Raw genomic sequence first — 23,614 nt, forward strand, 5'->3', positions numbered from 1 at the left:
TCCTCTTCCTTTCTTCACTTTCTCCCTAAAACATGAGGATGCCTTATACAAATAAGTGGTTTAGACATTTTCTCTTTGCTACACAGACCTTATTCAACTTTTCATCTGTTCTTACACTAACAGCTTAAACAGAACGAATACTTCAAACTAATTTGTACTTTCTTTTTTATTTCAGCTGAAAGCTCAAGTTTCTGACAGAGAGCAAAGCATGACTTAATTCTGTCTGTATTTTACATTAAACCTTTTTGATCAGTGCTTCAGCTAGAGGATGCTCCATCTGATAACTCTGTTCTGCCATGCTGATTCATGCAAGTAAACTTGTAAACTTCAAGGTGTTACATATGAACCAGAAATTCAGAATCAGGTACAATATTTAAATACACCTTCTATGTACTTGAAAGCTGCCATCAGCGGCTCCCCTAAGTCTTCTTTTCATTAGCCTAAACATTTCTAACTTTCAAGCGTTCCCCCAAAAGTCGTGGTTACATGTCTAATCATGTCGTTTCAAAACCAAACACCAACAGCACCATTTCTCTCCTATTGGTCATTACTCTTCTGTCAGTATCAGGATGTAGAGAAGAAGAATTTCATGTTTTGAAAGCTCACTCCTCATATGCATTCCAGCCTGATGTTTATCAACGTTGCAACAGTGTAGTATTACGTTCATCCTATTTTTCTGAAAAAAAGTGCTGAAGCTGCCAATAAATTCAGTTTTTGTTTAGCAGATATGTTACTTGGAATATACTTAAACTTTCTAAACATTTTTTAAACAAGGATTAGTGTTGAATTGGGGCAGAATTACTCAGGCATCTATGCTTAATGTCATGCATGCATTTGTATGCTTGATTCAGGCAGTTCCCTGATGCACCCGCCAAAACATAATTTCACTTAAGAAATAAAATGTACAAGAAACGTCATTCTCTTATGACAGTTGCTCACGTGAATGAAACCTAGACAGACTAGAACAGTAAGCTAACAGAGACTTCACGAAGTTCAGCAAGGGGAAAGGCGAGGTGCCCACCTGGGAAGAAGCACCCCTTGCAGCAGTACAGGCTGGGGGTGCCTGGAGGATGAGCTGAGCGTGAGCCTCCAGGGGCCCTGGCAGCAAGGAGCACCAACAGCATCCTGGGCTCTGTCAGCAGGAGCACGGATAGCTGATCGAGGGAAGGGATTATTCTCCTCTGCTCTGTACTCATTAGACTGCACCAAAGCCACTGCAGCCCATAACAAGTCCCACAGCGCAAGAAAAACGTTGATAAACTGGAATGAGTTGTGGAGGCCATCAGGACAGTCAGGGCTGGAGCACCTGCCACATGATGGGGGAAGTCGTTCAGCCTGGAGGACAGATGGCTTAGGAGGCACCTAAGAGCATCCCCCAGGGCCTACATGGAGACAATCAGGGGTCTAGAGCCAGGCTCTTCACAGTGGAAAGAAGAAAGATAACAAGGGTAAGTGGAAACAAAAGAGATTAAGACTGGGTAAAGAGAAAAGCCTTCCCCATGAAGCCAACCAAACAGCAGAGTATGCTACCCAGAGTGGTCATGTGGTCTCAGTCTTCAGAAGTTGTCAAAACTCAACTAGATAGATCACTGAGAAACCTGGTTTGTCCTTCTAGTTGACACTGCTTTGAACTAGTGGACTAGACCTTTTGAGGTCCTTTCCAACCTGAATATTCCTACAGTTCTAAAACCATGCTGACACCTTCTGGAAACCGACTAAAACTCTGAAAAGACGGGGGATATCACAACTTCAAATTGAATACACAAGTTCAGCATGTACTACTTTTTTACTTAACTATAACCTAGTATATTTACTACTTCTGCGTGAAGTTGCATTTAAAATTGTCAGCCACTATAGGGGCTTCAGTAGGGGGTTTGAGCTCCTATTCCAAGGCAGGCTAGAAAAACAAAAGCTGAGCACACGAAAAAGTCCTGCTTATAAAAAACTCCTTGAAAATCTGATTTGTCCCTTAATCTGTCCTTTATTACTTGCCAGTTGCATTTTTCTTTACATTTAACAAGCTCTACTTGCAAGGGCAAACAAGTTCTCTCCTAACGATGTTCTGACAGAAGAAACATAATTGCATACCATAAAATCTTAGTAGCTACTTTAATTGCTCCACAATTTATCTTAAAGTGCTGTGCATGATTTATAGTAGCAAAATGCTCCCCCCTCCAGCAGCTAAATAGAGCTGTCTGGGAACTTTCAAGAAATCTACCTTCTTTTTTTTTTTTTTTTTTTTGGTAGAAAAATACCCACCTGAAAGGCAAGCCTTTATTTCAGGGACATTTTAATTAAAAAAATAAATTTTGCTGGGAAAAGTTTCTTAACTTTTAGTAGAAGTTTTAATCAGATTTATAATACCATGTTAATTAGTTTCTTAATTACAGCAAGAATACCCAAGTTGAAAGACAGTCAATTTGTAAGCTAAAGCAGACAAGGTGACAGAAACAGATTCAAGATCTTGCCTCATCTAAATAGCAGAAGACCAAAAAGCTTGAACTCGGGTCTAGGTGAAAGAACTATCTTGGTTGAAGCTTTGTCTTTTCTATTGTACTGGAAGGACTTTAATGTAAAAGACCAACAAAAAACCCCCAAAGCATCAAATGAAATTTTTGTTTGCTGATGAGCCTTGTCTTTAAGTAATATTTAGGCAGCTGTGAGACAATAAACAAACACATATCCTTCCATAATTACAGCAATTTCCACATCCCCCTTCACCTCAGAATTTTATAACAGTAATTGAAGTGGTAACTTTGATGCAGAGCAGCATCATTTTTAGACAGACTACTGCTGGAAGTAGAAATATGAAAAGACTAACATTTCAGAAAGTGAAAGCTGTTTCTCTACAACAAGGCTCTACACTAATTAGGCCATAATTTATCAAGTAGGAAATAGAAATCAGTGAGCCATTAGGAAAAGCTTTTAGAAAGAGACTAACTTTGTAGCTGTACCATCAGACGAATATATTCTGATATAATTGCAGCTTATTTATTCAAAGAGTTATATATCTATGGGTTCCAACTCATTAATGAATAACGCTTGTTTCTATAGAATTCATTGTTGACATGTCTAAACAACTTTGAGCTGTACTTAATGGAATCTGATCTGCTGAATGAAATCCTCAGTCATTAGTACTTTATTGAGCCACTTGTAGCTCTTTTGAATACGAAGTGCTGAAACAATCTTGCTCTCTATTTAAGTTGGATATAATTATTTTCAGAATGAGACAAGTTGACTGGGATGTAAAAGGCACCTAGAGTTCAAGTTGGAAGTATACACAAATGCTAAAACAAAACAGATCTGAGAGGTAATATGCAAGCCTTGTGAGTATAAACTATATGTAAGAATAAAGATTTACGGACATCAGATCAGTAATAAGAACTACTCAAAAAATCAAATGTAGAGACAGATACTTTTTTCTGTTTTGTGCCACAGACCTCGTTTAAAAGACAGTGACTTTAGAAACCCTAAACAGTTTCAAACTGGATGCACCAAAGACAAAATGACAACATATTTCAAGCAGAAATGAACAATGGCTGTTTATAAGATAGATAAAGTATAAGATAGATAAAGAAAACAAAGATAAAGTAACAATTCAAGTAACAGAAGTTTAAGTTGCTATGGCACATAAGTAGCAAAGTATGTTTTGTATAATTTCTGTAACGACTTATGGCATGTAAAAGAAATAAGGCTAAAATAAAAGTAAATATACAAGTAAGATAGAAATTAAAAATACAAAGTATACGTATAAGTATATATATATTTAAAAATAGAAATAAAGTGAATGTATAATATAGAAGTGAAATTCTGAGGTAAGAGAAACTGCAAAATTGCAGAGATTGTATTTCATGCAAAATAAGTACTACAAGAATTTCATTACAACTCTGAATTAAAGCAAATTTTGATATGTCAGCACTTTGAAATCACTCCATATTCATCTTACTCTTTACATATTTCCTTTGAAATTTTTCACAAGTTAGTGTGTTCATACTTTTTCTCTTTATAAGTTATACAGTGTCTGTGCTAAAGGAGGCTTGTCCCTAAAATTCTAGGCAATCTGAAGCCTTCAATGCATAGAAGTTGGTACTAGGTACAGCTGGCCTTGATCTTTAGGAATTAAAATGTACGTTTCAAAATCTGCTTGCTTCTAAGTATTAAAAATCTTACAAAGTTACTGCGTTTTGACAAAAAGAAAATCTTATAAAAGATAAACACAGAAATTGAATGACTGATAATTAAGTTCTAATGAAAGTACAGGATACAATAGCTTCTTTACAGGAAATATATACTACTAACTCTAATGTACCAACCTCTCAACATTGGTAAATGAGAATTTCCCTCTCCTGATTTCATGCTAAGATATCAGCACTGTAAAGGTTCATTATTAAAGTGCTGCGAACAGAAATGTCCAATAATGTACAATTCACAATAGTCACAGTTTAAAAATAATTGTTAATCAGCTTATTAAAACTGAATAAATTAAGATTACTTCTACTATTTCTTTCTTTTTTATTGTGTTTATTTACCTTCTGGATTTCTTGCATGCTACTGAGAAAATCCATCTTCGTTTTCAGCTTTTCCCTTCTTTAGTATTTCAGCTGCAGTGATTTCAAGAGAGTCTTTATGGAAAAACAGCTATCTCCTATTGTAACTTTTTAAACACAGACTTTTATAGAAGTTTCTTTTTTCCATAGTATTCCTACTAAAGCTGTCCTTTTGAAGGTCAAAACAAAATTATCTTCTTTTTCTGAGCAATTTCCCATCCCTTGAGTCTTAATTCATTTACTGTCAGCTGCTCCCACTTACAGTTACTAATTCCTTCAGGATAATAAACAGCAGAGCTGATACAAGGATAAGATCAGTGGTGCTACCAAAGATTTAAACAGGTGTTGGAGATAGAATCTGAATATATAGCAGGACCCTTATCTTTGATGATCCCCTCTCCAAGCCTGGCTCATTCTCTCTGCCTTGGGGACCTTATGTTGATCATCATTTAAATTTCTCTTTGGAAGTTTCCCCTGGGCTCATACCTGCTACAAGTTGAGTAAATTAAATACAGATGAAAGCAGCATTCGCAAAAAGTAATGGTAAGCGTTAGTGAATTGACCGCAGGCAGCTGTCCTGGTGTGTATTGCAGAAGATGGTGTTAAGATTGACAATGTCTGATGCTGCCACAAGTGACCTGCAAGAGGGAGTAAAGATTGTACTAGTGACACTCTCAAACATATGCAGGGCATAAGGAAAGGACTCACAAACCACAATCAAGGTAAAGAAATCAACAAGAAATATTAATCAGAGGAATAAATACAACACAGAATGTTGCAGTTAACAGAAAAAATAAAATTAATGCCTCCAGGAAGAAAATAATTTTGAATATGCTTGAGGTTTCAGCCCAGGATGATCTCCTGCCTCGAGCTGCTGATTTGTGGTCTAGCTCTCACATGCCAGATGCTTTGGAAGCACAGGCAGTAGCCCTGCTCCTCAGCATCCTTTCACTCTGAGTTCCCTTCATTCTCCTTCCTGGGAGTTCAGGCCTTGTGGTTTGTCACACGTCTAAAGCTCTGCTCCCTTGCTTCTTCTAGGACTTGCCCTGACACCTTCTCCAGACCTTCTGAGAACCTCTGGTGACAATTCCTTCTGGTTAGGATGACATTTAAAGCAAAGGGCACAAATCTTGCAATGGGATTTGTAAACACACACGTAACTAGATGTTAGGCAAGACCTGAAACATACACGCAACAGGCACATCTGGGCAATAAACTATTTCAATCTCTGCGTGACCTTAGAAACCTTCGTCTGCACCAGGGAATTAGAGAGTGTCAGGGCAGAGAAGTTAAATCAAAATGCCAGAACGATCCCTGGTACCCTTTTGGCACTGGTCATCTAGCACTTCTCCCTCCCGCTCAGCCCAGGTGCTGGCACAGGCAAGGACCAACATTCAAAAGCTGCTGTGGACATGACAACCTTGATCAGAAGACTATGAGAACTGAAGCTGGCTTGATGGCCAGAGGAAAGCCCTGGCACTGATGGTGTGGCTAGTATAGATACGGCCTTGGAGTCCTGCGTGGCACCAGGGTAGCACATGTTGCACTCCTCAGAACGGGAACTGCAGCAGGCAGCACAGCAGGCAGGGAGCTATCTGAAACCAGGACAACTAGCAAGGTCCTGCTCAGGGTTAGTCACTGCAAGAGTAAGGAGAAGGCTGTGTCTTCAATGTAACCCTTTATGCAAAACAATAGGAAAGTGCTTGGGACCCACAAATTATCTCTTTTCTAAAAATATTTGTCTAGAAGCCTTTCTTTGAAAGACTGAGCAGGTATCACTGATTTTCCACACCTGGGTGAATGATACTGTGTAAGAAGAGTGACCTTACCACTGCGTTCTGGGGCCACCCTTTGAAATACGGTACCTGAAAATGCGAGGTACCCTTCTTGTGAGAAGTCCTGCAGATCACGTTGGCTTATGATAACTCTTTGAACCTATGTGGTTAGTACAGCAAATACAGGTATCTACCACAAGGAGAAAATTCGGACGGGGAAGGGCAGAGGGAGAGAGAAAGGAGTTTAGTGCACAGAGGAAAGGAGAACCGAGGAATCAGTGAGGTGGCAGACACACTTTTTTCCCCGACTGTAGCTGAACTGACTGAAAAGGTCACTTCTCAAAATTACTTCCAGCTGCTCACGACTGCAGTTGCCTGGGATCATGACGGCCTACTGAACTGCTCTTCTTCACACCCAAAACCCATCTCCGTTGAAATGAGCTACCACAAGAACACGTCTGTGCTAAACTGACCCATTTTAGCTGAAACACCTATTTCAGTGATATTAGAGGCTGGTTAGAAGTGTTTAGCCACTTCTTTCAGTGAAAAGGATGAACGCCTGAATCTTAATGCACAAAACCCCCCAGTGGTGTCAGTGGACTTACATGCCTAATGTATCCAGCACAATGTATGATGTTTTTGTACGTGCACAAGGAAGGCTGCAATCATATAAGGCAGAACAGGTACAGTCATAGCTAGAATTACTACTCTCCAGGCATGATAATGATATCAGAAAGTCATTATCAAATCATCTCACAGGGTATCAACACCAATGATGCTGCCTGGAAAGACTGAATTACAGGGGACAGTCAAGAGAGTTAAATGAAAGCAAGTGAAGAATATAAGGTCTGAACACGGACATGGAATTTCAAATGGATGTATTCCTCTTTATCAACACTTGGTAGCACATTACCAAGACAACATGTAAAATGATCTGGTGTTCATCAGTCTGGAAATTAGTAAGATACTTGTTCACTTGTAATTTCTAATCTTCCTTTAAAGTGCTGCTGACACAAATTCTGTTACCGAGCCTAGAAGTGGATTTGACAGTTTGGTTATGATAAGCAATTTTCTTCAAAATGCTTTTGAAAATAATCCATCCAGAAGAAATATAGAACAAAAAATGAAAACTACACAGGCTTCTTCATCAGTGTCATCTATAAGGTTTTTGTCTTTTACACTTTTTGGTGCAGGAGTGCTATGGGAGCTTAGGTCTCATGCCTCTGCTTTTCTGTTAATTCCTGCATCATGTGTGCATCCTGAAGTTAAATTAATAAACCAGAACCAGGAACAAACCCCCCCACCCTAAGTTACCCTGAGTAAGGAATGCAAATCTAACCCTTAGTTATGTCTGTGTGCTTGCAGCAACCAAAATAAAGGTGACATATCTTGCAAAAATAAAATAGGTAAGGACTCCTTGGGAATGTTTCATTTTAAAGGTGATCACACAATCTCAGTACTTCACCCTTCTTGTTAATTGCCAAAAAGGTGCAGATAAACTCTTACTGTATGGTCTGCCTAGCTAAAGCTGAAGACAAGGGAAAGCGTGAACAGTAAGGGTGGATGTGATACCTGTGTGTAGTCTAGTCACAGAAAGCAACAAAGCTTTTCAGCTGTCAACATTTTCCTCAGTTAAAAAGGAAACCCCTTAGTTTATTTAAAAATAACCGTAAGGGCACTTTGTGTGGAACAGAATCATTAACTCAGCAGTGAAATGCCTCGAGTGTAACCTGCCTCTAGTACCCTTTCCAACTTCACTAGAAACTAATGAGTGAAAAAACAGAAAGTGTCAAAATAATTCCAGTGATATACATGACTGGCATGTATTTCTTTAACTTATTTGTTTCAATTATTGCCTTAAATTGTTTTCATTATAAGCAGATTTTCTTTCTCATTTGGAGCAAAAAACTACAAATGACAAACACAACCCTAAAATTCATAGTCACTTTACTTAAAGTTTTGGATGTCGATTCTGGTTTACATAATCATTAGGAGAAAAAAAGTGAAGTAGAGTATGCTGCTCAAGTGCATACATTAATATTACACAGAAATGCTTGCAACAATACCTTAGTGCAGCAAGAAATCTGGAGTCAAGTGGTATCCATGTGGAACAGGCTGCCTTTGTGCATCTATTAGCTTCTAAAATAAGAATAGACCTTCAAAGGATGAAATAGTACAATCTGTTTTCTGAAGAGTAAAACAAATTGCTGCACCAAAAACCTACAAAAGACTATTCTGTCATATTCTAATGGTGGAAGACTAAAAGTCTGGCATAATTTCTTATGAATTCTTTCCACTCAAAGAGCCTTTTATACAAAAACAAAAAGATAAAGATAATAAAAATATTTTCTTCGAAATTAAGTGTTTGCCTTAAAAAGTGATAATTAACAGGAAAAATCAATACCAAAGGATTTTAGCAATCTTCATCACCCAGTTATGAGGGGTTCCTTTAACTTGTTTTTACAGAAACATGAAAAATGCAACTGGCTTAGTGTTTAGGAAGCAGAGTATACCTGTTTTATTAAGAACTATCCTACTCTGTCTCTGGGTGCCTGCATTGGTGATCCAAACCTGTTAGTCCTGCAGATCCCAGAGGTGCTGGGGACACTGCACTAGGTTGTGTGAACAGTTTTCCTACTGCTCCAGCCTAACGGCAAGGAACCTGCAAGGCATGGCTTGGTCATGCTGCTTAGACCCTTAAAAGGATGACACATTGCTGAAGGCTTGTAGATAATTTCACTGCAAGTTCTCACTTTCTGGGAGGTCTCATTACAGTTTGCCTTTTTGTTTCTTTGTTTTTCTCACCTGTCTTTTTTTCCCCTGTATTGTGAGCACAAGACAGCCTCAGAGTAAGGTCAATGCGGAATTATCTCAGCCCTTAGGACCGTTTTTACGGCTGGCTATTAAAATAAATGGAAAGACTAGCTGAAAGACACTCTGTTATCTCCAAGGCTTGAAGGTTCTTGATCTCGATAGGACTCATTACCACATGAGTAATGAGGATCAGTGAGGTACTAGTGAGGCATCCCGATATTCTATAAAATTCAGAGTCCTCAACACAGGTAGTGAGTTCCCCTGTGCAGAGTTAGCCCTCTTCCCTCCACCCTAATTCCCCAACTCCCCTCCCCCTCCCCCCCCAAAAAAAAAAAAAAAAAAAAGAAAAGAAAATAAGAGTTCAAAGGAGTCAGTCACTAAGAAAAATAGTAAGCTACAATATCAATCTTTTGTTCTTTTTCTGGCTCAAGGCATATTTCCTCGTCTCTGGTATAAAAGACAGAGCCCAGAATACCCAACGGCCAAAAGTAACAACTTTCCAGACAACGACACAGCGAAGGGCTGTGAAGGTCAGAGATGCCCCAGCATCTTCTTCAGGTAACAAAAGGAGTAGTATATACATGTGTTCAAAGCCTTCTGTGGAGCTAAACCCTTCTTGTTAATTCTGTATGTCAAAAAGATAACAGAAAATTAGGCTGACATAGTTTTTACTTGCATTCAGCAGAAACATAAATACTTCACTAAATCAATGGAGCTCATTTATGTTAGATGAAAACAATCTAATTTTGCCCTTGTCTTTTCCCTCATCTCTATAAAAAGCTTAAATGAGGATTTTTACAGTACTGATCTTTCTGCACATTGTGTCTCGTTTTGTCACCCAGCCATACGATATTCCTGTACTCATCTCACCTAGCACCTCCAGCAGAGTCAAAGGCTCCTGCTCATCTGTACCTCCATCTTCTCTTCAGTTTATTTTTTGGGTTGAGCTGCTTCTCCCCTTGTTGCAGGATGCTGAGGATAGCTAAAGGAATTACTATGGTGCAACAGCTACAAGAGTTTCTGCATGTATATATGGTGGTTTTAATACCCTTACTGAGAAGTCACTGCTATTTTACCCCACAGACAAGACAGTGTGCCCTTGCAGTGAGGAGGTTCTGAGAATGCCCTGCACTTCTGCAGTGTGAAAGAAGTTATGAGTAGCGCTTTCCACCTTTGAGAAGTCAACATTGTTCTGGTCCACTTCACTGTCCCTGCAGGCCAGACATGCTCACGGGTTGTGGAATTTTTAAATAAAAAAGCAGAAGCTGTAAGATTTTTTTTGATTTGACGAAACAGTCATTCTGAGTCCTCTGTTTCCATACCAGCAAGAGATCTAAAGACTAAATTCCCTTGTCTAGATCAATAAAATATGAACATATATTAATCACTCCCAAACCAATAGCTTTTTAAAGCAGGCTAAGCTAAACCGAATTTCAGATTGAATAATTTTACACAAATCTGATATTAATTCTAAAATTTCAAAGCCAGATCTCTTGTAAATGCAAAGATAAACTTAAATACTGATGACTTTCCAAGTGATTTACATCATAGTATTTCACAGATGGTTTTCAGTCAGATTAAGGATTCACCAAGCATGAAACGTGTAGTGACAGCAGACACAGATAAAGCTGAGGAACTTGTCTGCTGCCTTTGCCTCAGTCTCCAAATCAAGGTCTCCTAGGCCTTTCTGCTTAGTGAAAGTGCACAAGGAGAGGAACCATTAGGAGGACCTGAAGATGAAGTTACATTTTTTCTTTGTGAGATTTCAGCCCATATATGTTCATAGGAGCAGGTGGTCTACATTCACGGCTGCTGACAGAATTTGTCAGTGTCCTGACAAAGCAAGGGTAGGATATGTTTGGATATGTTAAAAACTAGGTGGGTAAAATTTTGATTATCAAGTTAATGGGTTGTACTTTACCTGGATGCCTGTCACAGAAAGCTATCCTGCAATATATCCTCTTTCATATCTTTATCGATGACCTGGAAGTGGGTCATGGAGTGCACCCTTATCAAATTTGCAGATGTCATTGAATTGGGAGTCCCAGTTGATATGCTTGAGGGCAGGGCTTAGAGGGACTGATGCTGGCTGGAAAGTCAGCTGACAGAGGCTATGAAATTCAGGAAGGACAAGTGTGAAGCGTCCAACCCGGGAAGGAAGAGCCCCTTGCAGCGGTACAGGCTGGGAGTGCCTGGCTGGGGAGCAACTCAGCGGGCAAAGCCCCTCAGGACCCCAGTAGGCAGCGAGCTGACCGTGAGTCTGCAGGGGCCGTGGCAGCAATGAGGGCCAACAGCATCCTGGGCTGTGCCAGCAGCACAGAACAAGGGAAGGGATCACACCCCTCTACTCAGCGCTTGTTATTCTGCATCTGGACTACTACTGCCCATTTTGGCCCCCGGTAAAAATGTTCAGTGAAGAATGTTCAGTGGAGGGCCACCGAGATGGCTAGGGTTGGAGCATCTGTGCTGTGAGGTGGGTTAGGGGAGCTGGGCTTGTTCAGCCTGGGAAAGAGATGGTTTCAGGGGGACCTAACAGCAGCCTCCAGTGCCTGTGGGGAAGGAAGCAAGGGGGCAGATCCAGGCTCTGGCTGGTGGGAAGACTAAAACACCGAGCATAAAATGAAACAACAGAGGTTCAGACTGTATATAAGGAAAAAAAAATTCACTGTGAAGACAGTCTAGCAGAAGGGCATGTTATCTACAGAAGTTGTGCAGTTTCTATCCTTGAAGGGTTTTAATACCTGACTGAACACTGAACCAGCAACAGACAACTTGGTTCGACCCCACAGCTAACCTTGCTTCAAGCAGGAGGTTGGACTGGAGACCTTGAGGTGCTGTCCAATACGAATTCTGTGTTCAGATGAATGCCAGCTGAATGTTGCACCACAGTAAACTATAGTGTTACTCTATATGAGCTAGTAATGCACAGGTAACTGGAAAAAATATTATTACAGGATTAAACCAAGGCAGTTTCATTTCCACTACTACCAACATATACGAGCAATAATTACCTTAAAAAATCAGTATGTCACAATCAAAAAGATTCAAAATTAGGTTTACAAAAGTATCCTGAGACAGTTCACTTCAAAATCCCACCCACTGCTGTCATTAGCAGGTATGTAAAATTCTTTAGCAAATAGAATAGTCAATGGAGCAGCACTAGAATAAAAATTTATTTTCCTTATCTTATAATTTTTCTACTTTCACGAAAAGAGACACTGTACCATAAAATCCTTTTTAAAACAGATGGAGACAGGTACAAACACAGTCACCTAAGAAAGTGAGAATGTGGCAGAGTAAAGAAATTACAAAATCATAAACCGCTATTATGCTACTAATTAATAAGCACTGCTAATTCAACCATATAAATATATAATTCATCCATATGTATGTCTCTGCATATATATATACACATATAAAATCAAAGCTTGAACAATTTGCATTTTCAGAACATTAGCATTTTGCCAAATTGTAAAGTACATATATTTACAAGAACGAAATCACCAAGACAAAATAAATATCCTTAAACTGTTAATTCTAAAATTGTACGGGTAACTCAGATGAAACACTCCAGGGAGCGATGACAGGTCAGACCAAGTTCTATTTTTAGTGTTTCCTATTCTTTAGGTCTATGACATGTTATGCTCAGCACATGGGAGTTTGAGATTGTTCTTTTGACTCTCCACTCAGCAAAGACCACAGGTACTTTCTCTGGATTTGGGATTCCTCTCTGGAGGCCAGATAGGTAAAAGTTGGATGTTGACATACCTATTTAGTACTTTAAAACTTAAAAGTCCAAGCTGCAGGAAGGTTTCTTCCAACCAGGGCACAAATCTTCACCTGTAACAGTTAACTCCAGGGACTGGCTCAGTCATCCTGTTTTATTTTAAAACTGAAGACAGTGATGTTTATTCAAATCACACCTATCAGTCATAGGACAAGCGCAGAAATTGTCTGAGGAGCATGGACTTAAATCTAGGATTTCCTACTCCTAAAAACAGGTAAGATACCACACATGTGGGATTTAGTTCTCACATTAAGACACCAAAATGCATGTTCGTGTCAGTGAGCTACATATCTAAGCTAATGCTATCATGACTGCTGGATTCAGTTGCCTATGCAGACATATTTAGTGACAGCGTCACTGAAGATGCTCCAGGGTACCAGAGACATCTAGATGAAGAGAGGAAATGTGACATAGGACTCTCAAAAAATCTGCAGCACAGTCCTTTTGGGGTGTAGCTGCAGACCCAGCCCAAAACACTATACTTTGTAAGTGCTTCATAGCTTAGACATCCCAAACATGCGGACATCTGAATGCACATGTCTACCTTTGTGCACCTTCATCTTGAGACGAGTCCCACCTTGGTGAAATACCTCTTGAAGAAACACAAGATAACAATCTGTGTAATAACTATTCTGTTTGCAGAGGTTATCGCTCCTACCAAAGTTGAGGTATGCTCATTAATGTGGTTCAGCTGCACTATTTAATTTTGCACTGAAACAGACATGGAGAGCCCAGGTAATCAGTTAATAGCACTTTTGCAGACAGGCTAGTGTGTATCTAATTGCTGCAATATCATAACATGGGGAACTCCCACTGCACTAACACTTTCAAAGCTGCATAACGAACAGTTTCAAATCCTTGTCAAAGCATAAGTGACATAGTTAATTCCATCTCTGGACACAAAATCCCTTCTCTCTGTATGTTGTGAAAAAGATTTCAAAAACCATGTTGCAAGTCAGCAGTTACTTCAAAACTTATCAAGGAGGCATGTATTTCCAAAATATCCATTGTTCTTCCAGTGGTCTAGAGAGCTTGCTGGTGAGAAAATACTACAATTTGCAAAGAAGAAAATATGTGTCCGTTTGTGCTTGAGTTGCCTTACTAATAAGAAAAATATTTTTTGCCAATAGATCAGCAAATATGCAGTGGTATGCAATCTAGTGTTGAAACTGTTCTTTATAACAGGAGTCTTGAAACAATAGATATTTTGCTATATACAGACTCGCAGTATCCTCCTGTGTTCTGTGCGTTTTCTTTACAAAATACTTTTGAATGAAGCTTTGTTAAGAAATGAAAATGAAAACTGTTCTATTAATTAGATACCAGTTCCTTTTGTTTATTCCTTTCCTCGCTCTTTTTGTAATCACGCTTTCAGTGCTGTGAAGGGATGTGGAACAGTAGCTCCTGAGCGGCTACCAAACTTACATATTGATTTAATTTTATTTTCTTTAATTTGGCTAAACTTATCTGATTTTCTAATGTGACTATTAAGGAATACTTGTTTTGTAAATCAAACATTTCTGTTGAAAGAGATTTTGCTAAAAGAAAGCATTAAACAAATGTTACCACTTGACATACCAAATATGAAGTTTAAGAAACAAAGCAGTGGCCAGTGTATAAACAAGTATAAGAATCATTCTTTAGGGAGCCAATTCAATCAAAGTACCTTGTTTTGTAAACTTTTGTAAATACTAGTGCATTTTACATATATAGAAACCAAAGTTTTATTATCTGAAATAAATGCATTCAAATTAACAAGATAAACCACTTACATTATTAAAAAAGTGGTGTTTCAGATAATTTTTATGACATAAAAATCAATCCGATGAAAGAAATGCAAGGGGAAGGATAAGGACTTATGCTAAAAATATTTTCATATTTACAGTGAATATGCACTATTAGGAGACATAAAACTACAATGTTGTTTATCTGTTAGAAAAAAATGCCATTCAGCATAATAATTACCCTCTAAGTTTATCAAAGACTCTGGATCAGTTAAGGTATTGCTGAAGTCATATTTTAAAGGCCTTTTATGTTTAAGATTATTTCTGTTACAATATGTTGCTTTGATTATTACTATGAATGTAATTCCATCACACAGAAATAAAAATTTAAAAATCAGATAACACAAATATTCAAAGGGGATTTTATCAACATTCATTAATTTTGAACAGAAAGTTTTAAAGTAATCATGAAATGAAATAAATTTATTTAGATTAGATCCTTGAAATCGTTAGTCAATTTGGACCAAATTAGGCCTACTGTGCCTACGCGGGTAAAGCCAAGCAGTATACAATAAATGTAGGAGTTGTAAAACTGAGCACCAGATTTAGTTTGCTCAGGTTAATGACTCTTTTGAATAAATCAGAAACCAAGTCTTTCCTGTAAGAATTTGTAGCAGTAAGTTACCAAGTTTTAAAATATTCTTGTTTCTGCCAACCAGCCATTGTCTCTAAAGCACACAGAAGCTATACAACTCTTAAAAGAAAGGCAATACTTTCCTAATTTGGAAGCTTTAAACACACGTTGTGTCTTGACTTTAAAATGCATAGCTATTATTTTAATCATCACCCGAAACACTTTCTTTGTTGCCATTTTCACTGTGTACACAAACATCAACTTACTGTTTTCCATTATGAGAAAAAGCATTTATTGAAAACAGCACCTGGATTATTAAATATTTTTCTGTATTTAAAATTGGGAAAAAAATTGCATTATCTCTGAAACTGCTGTATAGCATAGTAGTTTAATATAAATATTTTCCAATTAGAACAGTTCTCCTGTCTGGCTTGAAAATTTTCCAATGCAATCCCACAATAAATGCACTATTAAAAAGCAGTCTGCTTGTTTTAATCAACTTGTATTTGAGCTGAGTTCAAAAGAACACTTACTCTCCATAAATACAAAGAAAACAAAGGGAATTCATCTGAGAGATGAAGAATAATTTGATCAAGGTTCTTCAGAAATCTGATTTTTTCCTCTCCATCGTAGTCTGAGCTTGAAACGTTACTTTCTTCTGTCTCATTTTGAAGAAGTTGTTCCAGAATCATGCACAAAAGAAAAATATTCTCATACTGGGTAATGTTATACATTGCCTGGATCTGGGAATAAAGAAAAATCAATACATAAGCACAGTGTGAAAATGTTTGTGCAGCCTACCATCTCAGAAGACAGTTTAAGGAATAATGTTAACATTTACAGTAGTATTTATATAATCAGAACAGCTACACTCTCAGTATGATTACTTCTAAGAAATATTTTCCTTTTTGTGATAACAGCCAAAAACCTAACTCTCCATCACACTCCCAAATGGAAAGTCAACATAACCTCCTGTTCATGAGTCAGAGGGTTTCGCTACCTAATTATCCACAGAGATGACATATAATAATGATTACAAACAACAACAATAACAACAGTAGCTTTGTTTGGTTTAGGCATATCATTAAAATTAGTGGATTTCTGTTTTCTGACAAACGAAATAACAAGTAAAAAAAGAAATTTTTAAATATAGACAATCATCTATTCAAATAACACCTCTAGAAAGCAAATTAAAAGTTCAAATTATTAATCCAAATAGAAGATACACAAGCCAGTACTACATATCTGACTCGGTTACAAAGTGGAAGGGTCAGTTTGTCAAATACGCTCACTGACCAAACAACAAATTTATCAAAAGCCTTACAGCTTTATCTAATATAAATTTACCTGTTCTGTATTTGGAAACTGCAGTTCCAAACTGAAGTTTTCAGAATCTCTGCTGTACATAGGGAATAACTGGTAAGATAAAAACTTAAACCTTGGGCAGTTGTCCCTGTGAATTGAAATTCTGTGCCCTTTACAGCAAAATCTACCAATAATATAAGATGACCTTGTTCTGAAAAGCGCTGCAATTACAGTAGATAGATGATCAGAACTGAAAGGTAAAATCATAGCTGCTAGAAAATTATGTACTTTAGAAAATGGACTGATAGGTCTAACAAGCCTAAACAACTGTTTGGGTCTGTGGTACAAAGCCAGATGGGCTTAGGTTTTGACATGGGTCTATGAATCAGCATCAAATCATTTTACCCACCCTGAACCTGCTAGCATACTGCTAGACTTCCAAAGTGTGAAATTTATTATATAATGGTGTTTTTTTACAAACAACGTAAGTTATTTTGGATTCCAGTAGAATCTATCAAAAACACAGCACTTTACCTTCCTCAGGTAAGGTTGCTGCTGTCTGCCTCTGCGCTAGATGGTGGCTCAGGGGCTGCTCACTGTTCTTCTGAGCTAGTAGCTCTTGAACCTCAAATCTGTGTTGAAGCTCCCTAGACTAATATCTTTCAGGTAGCTTGCCACCTCAGGGATGACACTAAGATACCACAGCCAAAGCCTCAATGTAGCAAAGTCATTTTGCTTTTTCTAAACATCTTGAAAATTAGGTTAATTACTGAAAAAATATTATCCCTAGCCTTGCATGCTCCAGTTCTGTCTCTCTGGAACCTGGCAAGAAAAATCTGCAGTTCAAAAGCTGCTGCCAAGAATTTGGTATTGTCATTCTCATCACAACAGACGACAAAAAAATATAAAAGGACAATAGTAAGTATTTGCATACTTTTAAAGTCCAATTAAATCCAATTGTATAATTAGGGAAAACCGAGGTAACAAGACAGTCTGTTTCTTCAAATACCAAGCAGCTGACTCTAGGACAATTATGCCTATACACTGATTGTTTTGACTATTAACTAATACTGGTGAGATAATTGTATTTATTTTGCTTATTAGACTAAATTACTACTTTCTAAGTTGAGAAAATAACTGGTATTAATGATTTCCTGAATCTCTACAGAACAGATGATTCTGAAGGCCTACAAACTCTGCTTTTTAGACTTTAGTGTAGGAGTCATCTAACCAAAAGCAGGCATCAACAAGCTGAGACAGTTATCCTTGGTTCCTGTTTTAGCCAACAGAGGCAAGCATGGGGTGGGACTCAAGTTGCCTGAATGTAGGTATCTGTTGCCATTTTGGATGTCCAAGGGTATCCGAGGCACATGCATGAGTAGAGCTTTACGTAAGAGTTAACAGCCGTAAACCCAAAGTACCACCTTAGGGCACCCAATGTGGTATGAGATGGCTGAGTTTTGGCAGCTGAGTAGTTCCCAGGGTCTTTCAGAATGTAATTCATCCCACTCTAAACCAGATCCACAGATGTACCATGTCCTGAAACTCTTTACAGTGATAAAAGTACATAAAGTATGATTGTAAACATAAATTACAGTTCTATGCTTTATGTTTTTGCTTATAACATTGTACTTCTAATATCCAAGTACAATGTTATAAGCAAAAACCTGTTTGATTCAGGTGTTGGCCTTGTAAATTCACTCAGATCTTCCTTTCATATGAGGAATCAATGGAAAATGTTTTAGAAAGGCAAATTATGTCATTTCACTTATCCCCATAACCTCAGGCTCTTCCAAGCCGTTAAGCAATTGTGTTACTTTCAGTGGGTCTTGAAAAGTGCAACTGATTGCAGCTTAGTAAACTATCTAACTGATTATGGATAAAAGAAACCACGAGCTAACTAACTCTTTTTCCTCTGCAAATACTACTGCACTAAAGGAAAATTATTTTAGCTTCACCGAACCGACTTTGAACAGAAAGGGTAAGTCTGATGGCAAGGAGGAAGTATTTTTTTGAGGTAATTGCTTTACAGGGGACAAACGCACTTTAAAATATTGTTTTATAAAACCAGGGGTGGGGAGGGGGAATTGGACTAGAACACTTTCTTGCTCAAGACTTATTAACCTTTCCGACCCATTTAATAATCTGAACAAAATGTGTCTCCATTTCTTTTGTTAGATGTCTTCTGTAGCGCTAATTGATGCAGAAACTACCAATGCAAATTTATGCCACAGAATTTGTAGAGGAATACCTTTACTGTTACCTAATGGTGCACAGTCACATAAAAGACCTCTTACGTGTACACACACACGCGTGCGCACACAGCTAGTCCATCCAGAAAGTTCAGAAGGTTTATCTGTAAAGCAAACCTTATAAATATAGGCTACAATTCCAGAACATCTTAATACCAACTTTAAATAACACTAATTCTGTTTTTCAGAAAGTTCTTTAATATAATGAATCTTTTTACAGATCAGATAGATGGGTAGGCAATATGGGATTTGGACACTGGGTTTTTTTGTGACACTAGTCCTTGCTGATTTTTCCTCACCTAGTATTTGGATATGTGTTTCTTCACAGTAAGATGCATTTTGCATGCACCTGAGTTTGGAAATTAACTTTTGAAATTATTTGCTTATTATGATATGTCAAACCAAAAAAACTCCTCAAAGTTAATATTATTTTTTTTTTAGAATTATTAATTAAATAAGATTGAGCTCTGTATAAGATGGGAACAAGGGGTACAAGGATCTCCTGGCTGGATTTGACAATTTGCTAATCAGAATTATATTTACATCACCGAGTTCAGAATGCAGCAAGTGCCAAAGCTTTTGGCTGAAATTAATTGTTCAAGCTTCTCCTACATCACAGGGTGGCCACCTGGAATAGCACACATATTGACTACAAAATCTGAAAGCAGGGAAAAAGATCTCTAACCTGTCTTCTTTATAATGAAATCATAAACCCCAATACTAATATGTTAAAGGAAACTGCTCAAAACCGTAGGCAGCGATGACAGTCAGAAAGCTAAAAAGCCATCTGTGTTGCAGGTCCCTGGACCTTTATTGCACTTCCTCTTTGCAAAGCGACAGGTCAGATGGCCCTGTACCAAATTCCAAGCCACAGCTCTCTTATTGGACAGATTTGGAGTTGGGGTCTTCAGCAAAATTTTGGACAATAGGGATCTGAAAGCAAAGAATTAACCAAAGTAACCTTCACAGAATAGTGGATGTAATTTTTGAAGGTTATTCAACCAGATTCAGAAAAAATCCCAAGTGATACTCTAAATGCAAGTTTTGCACTTAAAATATTTTTGTTTTCTTGTTTTACAGTATCATGCACATTTGCATAATTTATTGAAATGGCCTCAATAACAGCAATTTTAAACATGAACAAGAAAATAAATATTAGCTTTGAAGAAATTCTCTACTATTCTTAAGCCATTCAACAGCCACAACTCATTATTTCTAGTGAAGTAATCTGCTGAGGCTGGAATTTTCACATGCAGAAGATGGATGTTAACTTCTAGTATAGATATGTAAGTTTTATTTCTTTTATATCTCAAAAGACCTACAGAATGAGGACAACACTTAACCAGTAGAAATAAGAATTAGACGGAAAGAAAGACAGTATGTCCATGGCAAATAGAATTTGCTTCCACGTAACTCAGATACATATGTAGACTACGGACAAAGTATCAGCAACATCTGTATGCATTCTGAAATAAGCCAGAAACAGCTCTAACTCGAGAAAAATTCTTTTTGGTTTAGAATGGAACATTGAAATGCTGAAATTTCTGACAAAATTAAAACAATTAAAATTAATTTAGAGGCACCATTATGTTTGATTACTTACAAAAAGTTTTCTTCCTTTTCTATCCTTATAATTTATTTAACATCTGTTCAGGCTTTTTCAGTCCCACAAAGATACCAAGTTTAAAAGTATATTGCAACAAATAACTATACACAACATGATGCTATATAAAATACTGACATACTGATACAAATTTTAATCAAACTGAATAGTTAAGTGTTTATATACCTCTGGTGTTTAGAAAGTGATAAAACTGACAATTCTAGAAGATGGCTATTTTAGCAGAGAATGTTCTGCCTAAATCTCCTCAATCCATCATACTTTTAACAGTTTTGCTTCTTGTAAATTTTTTCTTGCAACTTTTGCCACTTCCATTTCTTTGCAAACTTTTACTATTCAGCAAGGATGTAACTTTTATGCTAGCAAAGTGTCTTTTCTATGTCCCAAGAAATTCTGTTTCAAATTTCACTGAAATATCATGCTAGAAGTTGGCATTTCTCTTCTTTTACATGCAAATTATTCAGAGAAGCATAAAGGGTAGACCAAAATAAACAACGGGAACTGCTAAAGCGTGGCTAATATTGCCCTCAAGAGAAGCAGAGGCAGTGGGCTGCACCACCAGCTGCTCGGCTGTGATCACTTATGGAGGACAGAGGGCAGAACAGAACCAAATCTGCCATCTAGCCATTTCCAGCAAAAATCCCCCATGGCCCATCCCCTTCTCAGTGAAGCAAATGGAGCCATTTTTTCTTTAGAAAATTCTTTAGAGCACGTGGAAAAAGGCAAAGAGCATGCATCTTCCTTGAAATAGTCTATCACCAGCCAAGACATCATCGCAGCAAATAGTCCCAGCACCCCTTGTTTCCTTACTGAAGGCTGCTGGTACAGGCAGGTACATGTGCAGACTGAATTCTTGGCAAGAAAATTCAAATTCATGGCCTAGGGGACCACAAAGTGAGTGCAAGCTGATGTCCCGTGTAACACAGAACAGTCAATTTAGTCAAATTAATTCAAAGTGTTTGAAGTGGAGCACGCCTGTTAGAAAATGACTAAGCTTGATTTACACGCTTTTAGATATACACAATCCAGTATATGCTGTTTCGTGGTCAACTATCCCAACTCTTTTTCTAGATTTATTTGCTGTCTTGGCTTTCTGGAAGCAGGAGGGATTGCTCCTTCCAGAACTATAACAAAGGTGGATATGAGACTAAATAAAGCAGTGACAAACTAAATACAGCCACTGATACCCACAGAAAAGAAAACATCTGTGCTCACTATGCCTGCATATAGGAGGGATGCTTCTCTGAAAACATTTTCTGTATTTTAACATGACAGTTGTCCTAACAAGTATATCATTATCAAATTAAGTCTCTAAATGGAAAGATATTTGGAAGCATCACTTTTTAGGTAAAAAAGTTCCTAAATCATCATAACGAAAAATAAGGAAGAAGCAACTAGCTGGAAACCTATCAACAAGTGATCAGCATTTAGCAAATTTTGTGTAGTCTAAGGTAACGCTCACAAACCTAAGTTTTCAGTAAAATCAACACTGTTTTACTCTATCCACCCAGTCTGACTCAGAGGTTAACAGAAATGTATTTCAAGAATGACTGAATTGTTTCCTCAAGTGGCAATATATTCTCATTTTATGAACAAAGATGAAATATCACAAGGAATTCTGTTCTTGAACATTCTCCCTATGCAGGCTACTCATTGCTGCGTTCCAAGTTCTAAACACAAGGCAAACATTTTTCAGTGTGGCTTGTATGTTTGCATAATATGCGTTTTACTTCAAAACAATATGGGAAGCCTTTTAAGTGGATGTTCCACAAGTGTGAAAATAATCTCTACGTGCATCATTGAGATTTACAAAACCAACAATATACATGGGACAAGAAAGAACACAGTAGGATAAAAGAGGTTACCTCTAACTGCTGTTTAGTGTTTAAATAGCATGCTGATAAGCATCTCTAAAATATTTACGGCAGGCATGCATGAAAGACTTTACTAGAAATCTTTTTGTTCTGATTTTAACACTATTGTATTTGGTTAAAAGGTAATTACCTTACAAATTGCCATGACTCAGGATTCAGTTTTTAGCTGATTAGCATTTCTCTTTAATAGCTTCTTGTTTTGTTATTTGAAATGCATGTTTCCCTAACATCCCTCCTAGTAATCATAATACTCATTAAGCACACCAACATTCACCTGCCAAGAAAGTTCAAACTAATTTACACCCTCTTTCAGTTTCTAAAGCAAAATTCACATCACCTACAATTCCTTATTTAAATTTATACAAACCTGCCCCCCCCCTTCCCCAAACTTTCAAAGTATTTTTGTCTTTTATTCAATGTGATTAATAACTGAAGCATGGGCAACAAACTGGAAGGAGTTGCAAGCCATTGTGGAGCTGGAAAAATATGATATAGCTGTCATCATGGAAACATGGTGGGATGACTGACAGCTGGAGTGCTGCCATGGAGGGCTGTAAACTCTTCAGAAGCGATAGGCAAGGGAGGAGAGGTGGTGGGCAAGCCCTGTGTGGTTGGGAGTGTTTTGGTTGTCTAGAGCTTCATGGTGGCAACAAGGTTGAATATTTATGGGTAAGAATCACATGGAAGGCCAATGGTGGGAATCTATTACAGACCACCACACCAGGACGAAGAGGCAGATGGAATATTCTATAAGCATCTGGGAGAAGTCTCACAATCACTAGCCCTTGTTCTTCTGAGGGACTTCCACTTACCAGATGTCTGCTGGAAATACAGCACAGCAGAAGATAACTTCCTGACAGAGCTGGTGAGGGGAGCCAGCTAGGGGAAATGCCCTGCTGGACCTGCTGTTTATGAACAGAGGACTGGTAGGTGATGTGATGATCAGAGGACATCCTCAGCATAGTGATCACAAAATGACAGTTTTCAGTTCTTTGAAAAGTAAGGAAGGGGGTCAGCAAAACCGCTGCCATGGACTTCAAGAGGGCAGACTTTGGCCTCTTTAGGAGCCTGGTCAAGAGAGACCCTTGGGAGATAGTTTTGAAGGGTCAAGGAGTTCAGGAAGGCTGGACATTTTCCCAGAAGGAAAACTTAAAGGCAGAGGAACAGGCTGTCCCCATGTGCTGAAAGATGAGCCATCAGGGAAGAAGACCTGCCTGGCTAGACAGAGCTTTTGCTGGAACTCAGGGTGAAAAAAACCCAGAAAATGTACCACCTTTGGAA

General features: G+C 38.0%; 1 protein-coding gene across 1 annotated transcript in view; it reads right to left on the reverse strand.

Annotated features, from left to right (window-relative positions):
* Window positions 1-15,060: 15,060 nt before the first annotated feature.
* Window positions 15,061-23,614, reverse strand: part of MEI4 (meiotic double-stranded break formation protein 4) — an 80,424-nt gene continuing 71,870 nt past the window's right edge. Inside the window, exon 5 of the mRNA XM_040598797.1 lies at window positions 15,061-16,024. Within this exon, the coding sequence (XP_040454731.1) occupies window positions 15,773-16,024 (252 nt within the window). The 3' untranslated portion in view covers window positions 15,061-15,772. The remainder of the gene's footprint in view (window positions 16,025-23,614) is intronic.

The sequence above is a fragment of the Falco naumanni genome, chromosome 6 (genome assembly GCF_017639655.2).
Source record: "Falco naumanni isolate bFalNau1 chromosome 6, bFalNau1.pat, whole genome shotgun sequence".
NCBI lineage: Eukaryota > Metazoa > Chordata > Aves > Falconiformes > Falconidae > Falco > Falco naumanni.